Raw genomic sequence first — 15,374 nt, forward strand, 5'->3', positions numbered from 1 at the left:
CTAATTACAGAAAACCTGCATGACTGGCTTTGAGGCAGCTTGTGAAAAGAGGGACGTAGTCTTTTCTTACACTGCACATACATCTAACCTGCAATCTTTAGCAAAGGTTTATTTCACTTTCAGTCACCGGTTCATGTTTGTTGCCACTTCTTTTGGTGGTTGAAATACGTTGACCTCAAATATCACTCACCTTCCCAAACGCTTCTCCTGTATAGAGCCTTAAAGCTAAACAGTTGATCCAGGAATTAACTAATAATCCAGCAAGCAGTTTAACCTAAGCACTTTGTTTTCTATATCTAAAACACCTTGTCTAGTCCCCATCTAAATCCTGCATGTCTTTCAGACTTACTGTTCATGCATGAGTTCACAATAGTGGTATTTTTCCATCATTGAAGCACACAAATATATCATCCTATGACCCAAGAGTGACAACTACAGTCTGCTTCAGAGGGGGACAGTACTAGAAAGGAATTTCCCCCCGGGACAGATCAGAACAGACTCGGTGAACTGACGCTGTCTTTGCGGGTGTGCAGCAAGTCTGCAGCAGCACTGGAAGAGGCAGCTCTGAGGTAATGTTTGTCTGCCTCTCTTGAAGATAAACCTGTCATTTGTGCACTGACAAACCTGACACATCCTTATCTTTTGCTTTTTATTTCTTCTTGGGAAAATGGAACCTAACTTGATGAGATTAGGTTGGTTTCATCTACTGGGTCAAAGAACATGTCCTGGCCGTGGAGCTCATAAAAAACATCTCCTCTTACTTAAATAATGGTAATTTAATAACTTAAATGGACAAAAAATGTGCTTTTATTACATACATTACAACTTAGAACATCTTGTTCAGATATATGATATGAGACATATTATCCTCTAACGTTAAGACTATCAAAATAGCTTCTGCAATTTTTATGTATAACTCCATCAAGAGCTGCTCTTCTCTGCCTTACGTGTAGCTGTTTTAGCTTGTTTGTTCCCCTGGGTTGTCTGTACATTGCCTTTAATAGTTTTTATGCTTCGCAGCACAACTGAGAAACATTTTATTTGCTGTTCGGACCTGTCTGGACCTCACTGTCCCAGTGGCTGATCATAAATTTACAACTAGCAGCATTCAGCTTTACTGCTGCAGCACAGTGGGTTGACATCATATTATCCTATGTAGCCCATGCCACCAGTGAGGACTCTATTGCAGATGCCACTGAGCCACTGGTGGAGTACACACTAGACAGGTTGCCAGCCAATCACTGGGCCAACACAGAAACACAGACAAACACAACTCTCACATTAATTAAGCATCTAACCAACATGCAGGCTGGAGCAGGCACGGAGGGAATATACAAATTCCACACAGAAAGATCCTGGCCAACCAGCAGGTCTGAACTCAGAGCCACTGCATTACAGTGATATCCTTTCATAATCACTTTAATGTTATCAGTGGGACAGTTTTGCTGTGGTTAGCAGCACTGGTCCTGGGTTTAAGGTCCTAGGCCTTTCTCTCTGGAGTTTGCATGTTCTCTTTTTAGGCCTGCACGTGTTCTCTCACAGTCCAAAGACATGCTTTTTAATGGTGATTGCTGAACTGGTGAATAGTTGTCTGTCCTTAATTGTGATCCTGCAGTAGACTGGCGATCTATGCAGGTTGTACCTGATTTCTTTGCTCTATGACATCCCTGTGAATCTCTTTTTCAGATCATTGTTTTAGTTTTACAAAATAGAGCCTTAAGGTTTTGTGTCATACTGCATAGAATAGCTTTATATCACTAAATTAAACTGTTGAAGCAAAATGAATAAATAAAAAATAAATAAATGTCTGGTGACTATTACATTTAAATTCATCAGCTTACTGCTCCAATAAGGTCCATAATATGGGAGGGGCTTTGAAGCAGCTGCTAGTTAGTTTGCCATCTAAAAAAGTGGTGTTGTCAGTGTTTACTGCTTGTTTTTGCTGCCCCCAAGTGCCTAATAAAATCTGTTATTGTGGTCCATTTTGGCATTTAGCCATTACTTCATGGCAGTTTTAACTCTTCAGTTTAAAAAGCAAGAAATTTTAAATAATAATAATAAGATACAAATATTACAAATAAAGTAATTTTGACCCTGTATAATAGGTTAAGTTTTTGTGTTGTTGTTGTACATGTAAACATCATATGACACCAATTAACATTTTTTCTGTTGACTCTCATCTTGAATTTTCAAAATGATCAAAGAAAACTTGTGCACTTTTCTTTTTCAGCACCTCCTAAGATCAGCCTGCATTTCACATCATTTTTAAATAACAACATTTTTCCAAATGCATCCTGATTCTCAGAGTCTGCTCTGGATCTGGAGAGAAAACATCATCTCAAGCACCATGAAGGACTACTTCCACCGCTTTGTTCAGACGTCTCACTTTGTCACCAGACACCTAGCCTTTTGAAAAGCAGTGATTTATGATGGAACTGATCGCTGCGGCATCTGTGCCAGCTGACAATGCTTTTGTTCCCTCTTCAGGAGTCACAAGTGACATCAGATCATAGTCCAGATCCTGCTTTTATTCTTCCCCTTGTGGCAACTGTAGGAGATTTTAAAAAAAGGAGGAGACTCTACACAGAGCAGTTCTATCTCTGCATGTCTTACTAATATCAATGTCAGTGCATGACAAGGTCGTTTCTTTGCCTGCAAAAGAGCAAAAAGTCTAAAGACTTCCTGCCAAGAACCCTTCAGGGTGTCATTGTCTAGCACAGTATCATGACTCACTGTCCATCAGGCTTTCATTCGGGATTTAACTAGGCCAGGAGGAGACACTCGCTAATGAATGAAGCATCCAAGAAATGCCATTTGTACTGCTTGACCTCAGTACTGCAACAACAACAAGACCTAATATAACATTACAATAACCATAAATCAATGCACTGCAGGTATAAAGCCTCTTTAAAGTCATTAAAGGAGGGTGAAAGTGAGATTCGCTCCCCTTCGTTGCTCTCTTTATCCCCTGTCCCTTTTGTTCTATTCTTTATCTCATTACCATCACTGAAGCTGACCTCGGAGCATCCATCCCTGCCCTGCAGACAAACCTCTAACCCTGCGCTGAACTGTAGGATCATCCACCACTGTCACTGAGAAACCTCCACAACTCTGGGGTCATTTGGTTCACATTACCCCCGTTTTTCAATGAAAATTTTGGATTTGGACTGTAATCATGAATGTCCCGGCATTGTAATGGAAAATGTGATGAATGAACAAACTGACCTGAGATACCACCTGTCAGACATCAGGCCTTTACCTTGTTTACAGCCAACACTGGCTATTATTTACAGGGAGCCACACAGACATAAAACTCTCATACAAGTGGTTATTACAGTTCATGGCACTGTGTGCACAGTTAACCACATGCTATGGCCAGCTAGGGTCCTGTAGACACAGAGGTGGGACTCGAAAGGTTGGAGCAATGTTGAAAAATACCTTTCAAAGACTTCTCTGGAGCATGCATGTCAATCCAGCGGCGGGTAATGAAATAAAGATAACATGATTGAAAGGGTCTGTGGCACTGACTTCAAAACACTTTTGTCACCAGCATTGAGGGATACATATCAAAAGAAGTACTTTCAGGTATCTCTTTACCTCTTTTGGGTTGAAGGTGAGGGAGTTTCCATTTCTTGGCAAAGCATGAGTGGAGAGAGGGAGAAGATTAATGATATAATAGCTCTGACCACACGGTTTAGTTATTTAAACTGGCAGCATCAGCTCAAATTGTTTCATGGCTTTCTGCAATGATACATTTAGGAGCGTGTCTGGACAGGTTGCAATATGCTAGAGGAGAGAATTCATTGCAACTCTCTCTGAACTCAGCCAAGAGAGAGGAGCTTGGAAGCTATGACACCATTGCTAAAGTACACGCAGGATGTTTACGTCCCAGCAGCTTGTTTGCACACCTTTCTTTTCTTGTGACAGAAATTTTGAATTGAAATGTCAGGATCTAATTAAATGATTGCCTCGCTCCGTTACAAATTGATTTAAAAGCCGAGGACAAATGTTTCCTCAGATGTGACTACAGGTGAGCTGCACTGTGAAACCAAGAAGAGAGAATTCAGTCAAAGTGAGGAGATAGCGTCTTCTCTTTGGAAGGGCAAAGAAAGGCTGTCAGGTGCTACCAGACTGGCTGACTGTCATGACGCTGGATGATGATCCGTGATATTTCCTAAGCGTCTCTGAGTCTTACGGGGTTGTAGTGAGTTTGGTGTTTTTGTTCAAAACAACCCAGGTCAGGATGCTTGAGACGTGGGAGGATTACTGTAAGCTCAGCTCAGGTGATGTCTTCTGTTGGGGGGGGGCAGGCATGAGGGTCCTCTATAGCCCTGTTCCAAACCACTCCAAAACCAGGGGAAAAGTATCATATGGGGTTCTCAGATCATTTGGAGACACACCATTACACACCTTCAAAGACAGCTTTTGACATACTCCCTCAAAATTCTTATTACCCCGCGTCTCAGATGCACTTCTGTTCCATGATTAAATATTTCAAAAGCTTTGAAGGGCAGGTTAAGCGGGCTGGTATGTTCATTCATATCATTGTAAATGGGTGTCTCAAAATCCCCCAGGAGAGCTTAACCAGCCTGTATTCTTACCTTAATGCCACCGACAATACCCTGAAGCTATTTGAACACTGTGTTTACTTGTACAATCAGATAGACCATGGGAAGTCAGATAGACCCTGCGAGGGCCAGGATCTCTCTTGTGGGGAGTGGATTGTCGGCTATCTCGAGCTTCCATCTCAGAGTCTCAAACAGAGTTAAGAGAGTGCACGAGTGAGCTCGGCAACCATGCAGTATCTCTGGAATCACATAAAGACAACCTTGTGCTCTGCAATTTAGTGTGCAGCGCTCAGGTGCTTGTGCATGTCTCAACCAGAGGAAAAACAAAAGTATGACTGACATAATCATGTGTCAGAAGATTTATGGTCAGAGAGAGCAGAGGGGAGAGAAAAACTGGGAAGCGCATTTTCTTTCCCCACCTCCTCCTCCACCTTCAAATTATTGTCTTTAGTGCCGTCCACTTGTTTGAGTGAAATGTTGGAAACTGTTGAAACAGAATTGACTCTCTGAGCCGCGAGTTAATGAAAGCCTTGATTGAACTGCTCTTTATCTGTGAAATTGAATAATTTCCTTATTCATTGGTGGTATATTTTCACTAGTCATGCATCTTCTTTGTTTAGTGCGTAACCTGCTACAGACACGAAGACATACAGACAATCTAATCACTTTGTAAGCTGTGGGTTTGGGTTCATTATGCGAATTGGAGCAAAATCCTCAATTCAAGCGCCAGTTTCAACACATTTCTGTATCATCAAACAGATTTAAATTTTAGCCATAAATCTGATCACTGCTGTAGTCAAGCTTGATCTAATGATAAAACATAGAGCAGGATGGGTCTTGCTTAGATATATTTTAAAGGCTCGTTGCTGGCTTTGACGCTAATTGCTGGCTGGAGCTCAGTGCCGTGCTGCCCTGATCTATCGGGTCATGGGAGCAGATAGGGAAGCTGTGGCAGACCGCCAGCAATAACAAAGGGAGTGAGCCAGACTACTAACCATAAATCTGCAGCTACCACCAATTTCCAGCTCCCGCAGGTGATGGGTGAGCGTGTGTGTTTGTGTGTCTATGTGTGCGTGTTTATAAACAAAACTCCAAAGGGTAACACTACCCCACTTCAGAGCAACATGGATATTACACCTCTGAATATCTTGGCATGGGCCCGGTCCTGTTTATGGAGAAACACGGCTAAGAGTATAATTAGCAATTCAGTGATCCTGCAGGGTGTCTGACTTATCAAAGAAGGTGGTATTTTGTTCTTGTGACTCAACGAGTCTGAAGTGACTGTGGCCTCTGTGTGGTGGGGTTTTGCACCTGACTGGAAAACACTGCAGGTGGATTACCTGGAACAGTAGCTAAACTACACTGTTTGTTTTTAAAAAGGCGTGTTTTGATGTAAATAATAGCATCAAAGGCTTCACGGTGTAAATCTTCAAAATCCGCATTAGCAGAACCAAAGGGCACCTTGTAACTTTAGAGCGCCACATTCAAAGTATCCACACAAAGCTGGGATTTTTGCCCCTGTCATTCATGTTCGATCGCTCCAAGTGAAAGTAAATGGGGGACGCGTATAAAAAGGTCTCGGAGACGCAACTGTTTTGTTCCTGAGATAGTGGGATGTGCGTCTTGCACACAAAACCCCTAGTTTAGTTTTAACCAGAGCCTTCTGAGCAGCTGCCTTTTCTTATGCGTGAGTCTTTTGTATCAATATTATGAAAGCTGAAAGCCTTTGTCAGACAGAGACAAGCCCCTGTTATTATCCCTTCACGCCCTTTTCCCTTTATTCTAGGTAGATTATCACTGGCAATGACACATGATATGGCTAATCTACTGTAAATTAAACCTGAATTCTCATGTGTCTCCGTTTTTTTTTTTTTTCACAAAGGAGGTAGGGGAAAGAAAAAAAAGTTTTTTCACAGAGAACATGCCCATTTGGACAGTCTCTAATTTACAGCACCGCTGAAAATTTTGTCATTCAGTCCTTGGAGGGTACTGGGAGCAGGTTTTCCATCAACACCTTCGGGGCCACCTCCTCACTCCACTTCCAGGCCAATAAGAGTGGAATCTGGAACGACTGTGGGCTTTTGCATCGTTAACATTTCCCTGACACGCTGGCCGGCCTCTCTTGGAGACTACCCTGCATTTTCTCTGCAGCGCTGGAGTTGTTGTAGCAACTGGTGGCCCAGAAGTGAATGAAGCAGATGTGCGAGTCATCTATCACCTGACAGCTCCCACTCCCCCGACTGAGCAAGTCATCACTGTGACAGTCCGCCCAAGCAGTCTCATCAATTACCCCTGTACCCTACCATTAGCGGACAAACACTTTTCTTCTGAGGCACATTCAGCTCCTTCCCAGTGTGCGAGATGGGCCCTCAATTGAGCCTGAATAACTTTCCCCTCTCAAAGAACATCTCTGTTTCTGCTGAGCATCGCACACATTGTGCTAATCCTTGATTTATCGCCATGGTAACTGCGTGATATTAACAAACATATTTATTTTGTGATAATTATGTCAAACTGTTATGTTTATCTGGATGAAGTAAAAGCACTACCAGTTAAGGGATTCTTTTTTTTATGAGCAATTAAAGTAATTAGAGCCATAAATGTTCAACGGCTTCACTGCATCACTTTTTATGGCAACAATATGACAGCTAGGCTTCCTTTTCTTTAATTTACAGTTACTGATAAATTCACTAAGACATGCTGACTCATTCTGAGACATATCACAACTGTTCAAGTGTGTTTTATCCACATAAAGCTATTTCAGAACATTTCTTTATGGCATAATCGATAAAAAACCGATGTGTGAACAAGAAATAAGGGAACTCGTGTCTTGTAAGTGTTATTCTTTTCCTGTATTCCATCAGTAGTAGTCATGAAATGCAGTAAACACAGACATTTGAACACTTATAAACAGTCTCTATCTCTTACAATATACAACTATGGCAGCGACAACAGGGGCCAACTTACATATATCAGCTTCTTTTTTTCACGGGGGTATTAAAACAGACGTCGGGGTCAGAATGCGACCTTGAATATGCAAAATATATAAATAAAACATTCATATAAAAATAGGCTTTTACAAAATATACTCTATTAACCAATGCTTACCAAACATGGAAAGTGTGCCTGTGGTTTTTGTTTGTTTGTTTGTTTGTTTTTGATCAATGATTCCAGTTAAGCTAAATCAGCTTGAAGTGAGGTGGAGGTGCCGCTGAAGACGGTCAGTACAGCATACAAGTGCAGCCTTCTACCTCACGTTTCTAGACTAGCAGCAAACAGAGGGAAGACGAACTCATGAGAAGGTCAGAAGGTCAATTTGAGCAGCCTACAGCATTTTCATCTGGAACAACATTAGTCTACAGCAATACGGATTATTCCAGACAGATTCAATTCCAGTGTCTTAACCATGAACAAGGTTGGATTTCTTTATTAAACTCATGACATTTAGTTTTTGTTTTTTGTGTCCATATCGGACAAAATCAGTAGTTCTTTATAGAATAAATTAATATTAATTACTTTTCATTCTCTAAATACAAGTATGTTAAATATTCCAAATTGCTGCTTAATTTCATCTGTGCACAGGTGGCATTGGAACGACAGCAGTGTGTGCTGCCTGGCATAACGTCCACCATAATTTATCTGCATTGGCAAAGTCCAAGCAGTCAGCATGTCGGTACACGTCCATGTAGCTTAAAGTCTTGACATTTAATTTTAGAGACTCCCTTTGTGGTCACCCACTCGCATATGTCGGGCTACATTTTTTTTCCCCCTTTAACAGTGGTTGTCACAATGCTTTGCCACTACATCCCAACGAGCAGTCCAAGAAGAGGGGTGAAGAGCTTTTGTGCAAAAGAATCATGGTGCCTCATTTTTAGCTTACTGTATATGCAGTACAGTAGTTCCTCATGATGTGTGTAAAGACTGTAAAAGCAGCCTCTTTTTTTCTTGTAAAGGTTGTCCGTTAAAACACAAAAAACAAGACCGCTCACATGCATACATCTCACACACGCACGCACAGACTCACACACACACCATCCAATAAATATTCTCATTTGCATGTGTACACCTCTGTCCTCTCGCTGCATGTGTTGCATTTCACATAGCAGCACCACAGGAACTTGCAGTTGCACTGCCAGACCCGGGAGTACTGGTGTGTGTTGTATCCCCGACCGCAGCACATCAAGTCGCAGCCGCTGATGTGTTGCATCATTGTCTTGTTACACACCCTTCCCTGTGTCCCCAGGCTCCCCGTGACGGGGTCCGCCTCACAGTAGTTAGGAGACTTGTCTATGTACACCAGCTCTGTATCCGTTGGCTTTCGGTAAGAGTACGGCTTCTTGATCTTGAGGAATTTAGGGCGCTTGTTGCGGCTGGCTTTGACTGGTTCCACGTGTACAGCGTGGGCATATTTCTCCTTGAGAATGTAGCCAAGCTCGCGGAACTTGGGAAGTGTAGTCCAGCAGGTTTTGGTTGTGCAGGAGCCCGAGACACCATGACACTTGCATTCCAGTCGCATGTTCTTCTCCAGCACCTAGACACAGAAAAGCAGCTTAGTAAGGTAGTAAACACACTCCAGTGATGACTATTTTACAATCAGTTCCTGTACTATAATGATGACTTCACTGGTCATATTAAAATCAATCAGAATTTGTGTGTAATTAAAATTGAAACTATGCTTGCATATCCTTACATAAAACTGTTTCAATCCATACTTCAACTTCAGTGAAAAACGTGCAGCTTATTAAACAATGTGACTGACAAATACAGTACGGCTAGGGATTAAATACAGGCCCACCACATAACAGTGTGGTACCATATACACAGAAGCCAAAATAATGTATCAGATTTCAGGCTCTGTGTGTGTAGTTACCACACACACCACACAAATGTCAAGAGCGACTCAACAAGGCGCCGAGTGACTGGGATTACGACTAAAGCCTCAACTGATGACATTAAGAAGTGCCATTGACTAAACTACAGTTTTCTTTAGCAACAAGGTCAATTGCAGTTTCCGTTTTTTTCTGAAATGCTAGGTGTTTGGTATGCGATACGGTCTCCTAAAGCCATTCGTGAGAAATTTACGTGTCTGTGTTCTTGACAAGTAAACTGTAAGGAGTAAAAACCCAAATACAGACGTGTGAACAAGGACCAAAAAGAACAAGTTTTCCCTGAGCAAACCACTTCATAAAAACATTGGCTTCACTCCCTAATCCATCACTTGTCCTGTGACCAACACTTGTGACAGCCATTGTGTGGACGTCTTCGACCAGGGAGCTGTGAACGCTGCTCCTGCTCAGTGTCACTGCTTTTGATTAGCATAAGTAAAGGAAAACAGAGAGTCTATTTATTTGCAGAAAGAATAGGAAATAAGTGAGACGGCTCAAAGTTTGAATCCACGAGTAGTCCTTTTCGTTGGGAGGCAGTTTAGCTGTCCAGAAAAGCCAATCTGAATTCACCGCCCTGAAATGGGTGCAGAAAATTATCTGCTTGGTACTATTGTGTTAGGAGGCTTTTCAGCCTCTGCGTTCAATGTGTCGGTTGTGGGAATCAGGCTCTTTTGGCAGAGTCAGAGAGGGAGAGAGGATATGGGTTAACTTGGGCAAAGCCTTAGCTGTTGGACACATTATTCCACTCAGTTTCCAACTTCTAGACCTACTGGAGTCTCTTTGTCATTCTGCAGCGTTATGCAACCATCCACACAAAAACACAGGCACAGAAAAAAGATTAAAATTAACATCTAATTAAAACTAACTCTAACAAAAACTGTCTAAAATCTAGTTTTCAATATAATATTGTTGGCTTCTATTATGTTTTCATGTTGTGATCATTTATGTTTTGCTTAATTTGTTTGCTTGGGGTTGTTTTTGCATTTTATTGTGAATAAAAATATAATAAACTCTGAGAATTGACGTAAGCAGTGAATTTAACCTGTGCATTAGAAAGTACGCCTCCATAGAAGCAAATATTACCCAATGACAAGCAGCCCCAATCGCTAAACTGTAAACAGCCCCGAGCTGCATGTGCATGCACATTGCACCTGATGTGTGTTTGTGCGAACAGAGAAATTGTGGGTGGGGATTGTCATAAAGGTAACTGTATACTGTCCCAGTGGTGCAAAACATGAGGGGGACTGGGCTAATGCCTTTTTGTACTGTGTCAATCTGTTTTCAGTTCAGAGATCTGGGCTGTAATCAAACCCTGCCACTTAGACAGCTAAAAGCAATCTTTTATTCCACTCCTTGTTTAAGCTTGGTCCCACTGCTCAGTGCTTTGACTCACTCCTATCAAAGCATTACCAGCTTTAGACTACTTAAGATGAATTCACCATTATATTTAAGTATGGAAAAAAGGATGTGGAGATCGGAGCAGGACTTTTTCAAAGTCCTCTTGCTAATTACCTACCTTGCGTCCCACCTCGTTATTATGGAGGTTCATGAGTGTCCTTGCATTCTGTTTGACCTCCCGTGCGTCAATAAATACTTTGGAGAAGCCTAAGCCGTAGCTGATATCTGCTGAGCAGCCTCCCCACTTCCATCCTTGGTCTTTACTGTAGAAACCCTGCTTCTCCTTGTCACAGCTACAGTCACTCAGGTTACCCTGTGTACAGGCGGCTGTGATTGCATGGGCCACCCCTGCTGCGATGATGGCGTAGGTGAATGCAGCCTCTCTACTGCCTAGGGGAGCGGGGAAAAAAAGGTGATGAATACTATGATAATGATGTGTAATAATAAAATGTAGGCACACATTTAGATTTAATTAAGAGGGGAAGATTATAGTGTTTCTCCTTTACTATAAAAGAAATACCACAGAATGTAAGAGGTTGTTTAAATAGGAAAAAGAGGTCAATTATTAACAATATGTGTGCTTACATTACAGTCTTACTAACATATCGCTCAAGGGCTACAGTGTTTCGAAACCTGACCCGGAAACTGTCGTGCCCGTGAACCAAAATGTCTGCAGGCGTACCGTCAACAAAGCCGTATGAATAAGAGAGTTGTCGGCAAGGAAGGGCTATTGATCCACTTAGAAGCTGTCACATTCTGTGTAAACTCATAAGGCAGTCACATCAGAATCTTCATTCTGCCGTTATCTAGTTCCAGGCCCAGCTGACAAATCATTTACACACGCGAAAATATCGACAAATAACTAAAGGTTAATCTGAAACGGCTCAGACAGGAGTCAAAAGACAGAACCTGAAGCAAAGCTCCCAAGTCGAACGAGCTGAGAGACAGTCTAATATCGCTTTTAAATGTCTTATTTGAAACCTCAAGTGTAATGTAAACAAAGCAATTCAATGTTGAAATGTTCCCAATATGTATGTTAGCATTCTCAAACAAAATCAGCAAGTATGATGTTTTAGTTTCAGATCTATGATTCATTATAATGCAAACAGGAAACCCCTAAGTGTATCATCCATCATATCTATGTGTAAATAAACTCTTCTTGTTACTATTTGCTCATAACAAACATCATACCTTCTTTATGCTTCCTCCAGCCACCAAGTTCACTACGTAAAGCTGCCGTGTTTTTGATAAACAACTTGGATGTGAGCCCTTGCCATTGAAAAAAAAACCTCATATTGAGGCATCAATTATTTGGACGTTTTTATAGACTTGATGGGCTCAGAGCCAAAAAAAAAGGTGTGTCGGGGTAGTCAGTTCTGGGTGCACCGTTGTTAATTTTTCCCCTCCACTTCTGAGTGCATGGGTTTACCACAAGAGATGGTATGAATACTTCATAACCTTGTAATGACAGAAGGAAGATCTTTAAAAGAAAGTAGAAAAAAAATCAAAAACCTGTACGTGTTGAACTAGGAGTGCCAGTTTACTCACACTTCAGCCTCTCACTATGCAGTCTCTTTGTATGTTCCTCATCTCAGACTAGTGCAACTACAAAGTTCAAGTGCAAACATAGCCGAGGTCTAAACTGTCTCAAATCTAGTGCACGTTGCGTCAACATTGTGTCAGTCACCCTGCTCATTCATTTCCAATTGTTGCTTCCAGAACAATAGCAAGCTACACAGCTCCACTCAGCCCAGGGATCAACAATGGTTTTCATTTACAACCATTCATCTTCTAAGCTAAATCTGATCAGTGAAACCAATCTATTTGGTACGGCTGTCCAAGCAATAGAGTTAAACTCCTCTTTTGGACACACAGACCAAAACTCTGGATTGGCTAAAAGCGCTCATTCAAAAGGGGACAGACTGTCAAGTGCATTGTTTTCATTTTAGAAGCATGAAGAGATAAACTTTTCTTTCCAAAGCAGCAGCCTCCAACAGCTGGCCCAAGCTACTAACCATTGTGCATAGGGCTATTTGTGATTTTTAAATTGTATTATCTTTAGCTGGGGATGGAACAAAAACATATTTCATGTTTTTTAATGCTAGGTAAAAAGTTTGACAAAGCCACCTCTGTTGTTCTAAGCCTTCCACTACCTGTAGCCATAAAGGCATCATAAGATAAAATGCCTTTAGTCTTGAGCAAACACTTTCCTTTCCACTATCTAATAATCTTTAATCCATTTTAGCAAACAAGCCACAAAACTTCAAAGATAATTGAGCATCCCCTGGAGGGAGTTCATCCCTCTTTACAGGAAACTTTATTCCAGCTGCAGGAACTCGATTTGGATTTATTTGTTTCTCTTATTTAGTACTTTCATGTCTTGCTTTCCTCTTGGCTATTCCTCACTGTAACTTATACCCGTGGTAAGACCGACATCCTTACAGTGAGAGCCACCCATCACTAGAAGGATAAAGACCAGTGGAAATGTGCCTCTAGAGACTCTAGGGGCTGAAAAGAAAAGCTGCCAACAGTGGCAAGAGTTTTGTTACCATGCTGGACTCAGATACCTCGGAGAGCCCTACTCATTGAAACGTGGGGCGCAAGACTAACCCAGATGTGAATGACTCCTGATAGTATAAATCCAACAATGTATTAATGAAAAACAGATGATTTTTCATATTTATGATGTGCAGGTGCTTGACTGGTGACAGTGAACACACACACACATATGTGATGCATGTCAATTTTTGGAGGTAAATCATAAAAAGAGCCAAATGCAAAGGCTGTTTTACGCACAATGCGCAAAGGTGGTTAATACACTGTGTTTGCTGTTGGGAGGAAAACTAAAGTTTCAGAGAGAAGGCTAAGCAAACGTTAACAGACAGCAACATACCCACTTTCAACTCTTTTCCGAAGACAGTCCTTTCTCCAAGCGCAGAGCAGTTCCAGCGCCCGTTTTTGAACTGAAACTGACACTCGTTGATGCCCATTTGGGCTCCCTCTCCGATGACGATAATGGCATCGGGGCGACTCTGGCAGATAATCCGTTGTCTTGGGGCCAAACCCGGGATCTTGTTACAGATTATACTCGCACCTAGGGCCACCACCGATGAGAAACCACTGTAAACGGAAGATGGATATGACTGAGAAAGCAGCCATCAGCTTCTTAGCTTTGTTAGCTTAATTTTATTTTACATAACAGTCTAAAAACAGATGCACCCCGAGTTCCTGTTTGGTGTTATAAATTGGTGTAATACTCCAAGCATTTAACACGTCCGTGTGGATTAAATATGCTTTTACTATGTAATTCCAAATCAAGAGGAGATGGAATCAACATAATTGTTTGTTTTTCTTTACAATAGATTCTATCATATGTGCGAGCTCAGGTGCACCGCAAGAGTATTTCTGAAACTTACCTACAGTAGCATACAGTTTCATATCATTTGAACTATTATGAATGTATGCGTTTTATGATCATTAAGGCATAATAAAGAAAGCGTGATTCACTTATAAGAGCAACTGCCATGTAAGTCCACGCTCCTCGCTGGCTTTATTTATTCAACTGCGTGCTTCTACCTGCTTTTGAGGAAATACGGGGCTCAGGAGTGGTTTCTGAAGGACCGACAGCATTTAAAAATCCGCCAGTCCTCAGCTTTTAAAGTCTTTTGTGTTGTGACTGACTTACGGCAACTGATGAGAACTCAAATGAACGCTGCTCACCCGATTTTCAAGTAAACAATTCCCAGGCAAAGTAAAACTCTTAAAATCCAGCGTCGTGTTCTCCGACTCATTTCGGCCCAGCTCTCAGTTTCATGCAACGATTCGTGGAGCTGATTAATCACTCGGTTCCCTTACGCTCCGGTCGATCACGACTCAGGTAACTCCAGAGGAAGTCCAAAGTGACGAAAAGCATAAAAAAAGAGCAGCAGATGTTTCGGTACTTTTATAAATCACCGACTAGGGTATCATCCAAAAATCCCATTACGTGGCCCCTATCGCCGGGCCCTCTTGTCATTGCGAGGGTGTCACAGGTAACTCTTGGGGTGAGCAAGTGCGATTATCTGTGTCTCACAGTTCCTCTACTACCCGCAGGTCTTGGATATTTATCTGCTTCATCTATCTGGGGCGTGTTCATAGGAGCCATGGGGCCCTGCTGAAGAATCCCGCCAGGGCTGAATCTCAACAGAAACACTCACACACACACGCTTTCAAGCCTGCACACTCCTCTCTTCTTCATTCACCTTGGCTGATTAGGGTTCACCTAAAGGGCGATATTAATAACTCAACGCGTTAACTCATTTTAAAGCCTTCTACTTTTATTTTGCCCAGGTTAACATTTTTGGATCACTGCATTTAACTATGTTTATGTCACACTTTCCAAAAAGAAGAGGAGCAAAGTAAAAAGAAGAATATTTAACGATCCTGATTAAAGCCAAGATCAGATTTTTAAACCGATTAGAGAATCTGATTGAAGAGTAGCCCACTCTCTCAACTCTTTTTGACAACCCCCGGTTAAATTACG

General features: G+C 41.7%; 1 protein-coding gene across 1 annotated transcript; it reads right to left on the minus strand.

The window, feature by feature from the left end:
* Positions 1-7,161: 7,161 nt before the first annotated feature.
* Positions 7,162-15,088, minus strand: LOC146645435 (protein Wnt-7a). Its single transcript, XM_085392813.1, has 4 exons — positions 14,573-15,088; positions 13,746-13,972; positions 10,971-11,242; positions 7,162-9,099 (listed from the first exon to the last, which is right to left on the minus strand). The coding sequence occupies exons 1-4, from the start codon at positions 14,641-14,643 to the stop codon at positions 8,617-8,619; spliced, it is 1,053 nt and encodes a 350-aa protein (XP_085248939.1). The 5' UTR covers positions 14,644-15,088; the 3' UTR covers positions 7,162-8,616.
* Positions 15,089-15,374: the final 286 nt, after the last annotated feature.

This window comes from Rhamphochromis longiceps, linkage group LG20 (genome assembly GCF_057381845.1).
Source record: "Rhamphochromis longiceps isolate RC_006_pf linkage group LG20, R_longiceps_female_GT1.1, whole genome shotgun sequence".
In the NCBI taxonomy this organism is placed as follows: Eukaryota; Metazoa; Chordata; class Actinopteri; order Cichliformes; family Cichlidae; genus Rhamphochromis; species Rhamphochromis longiceps.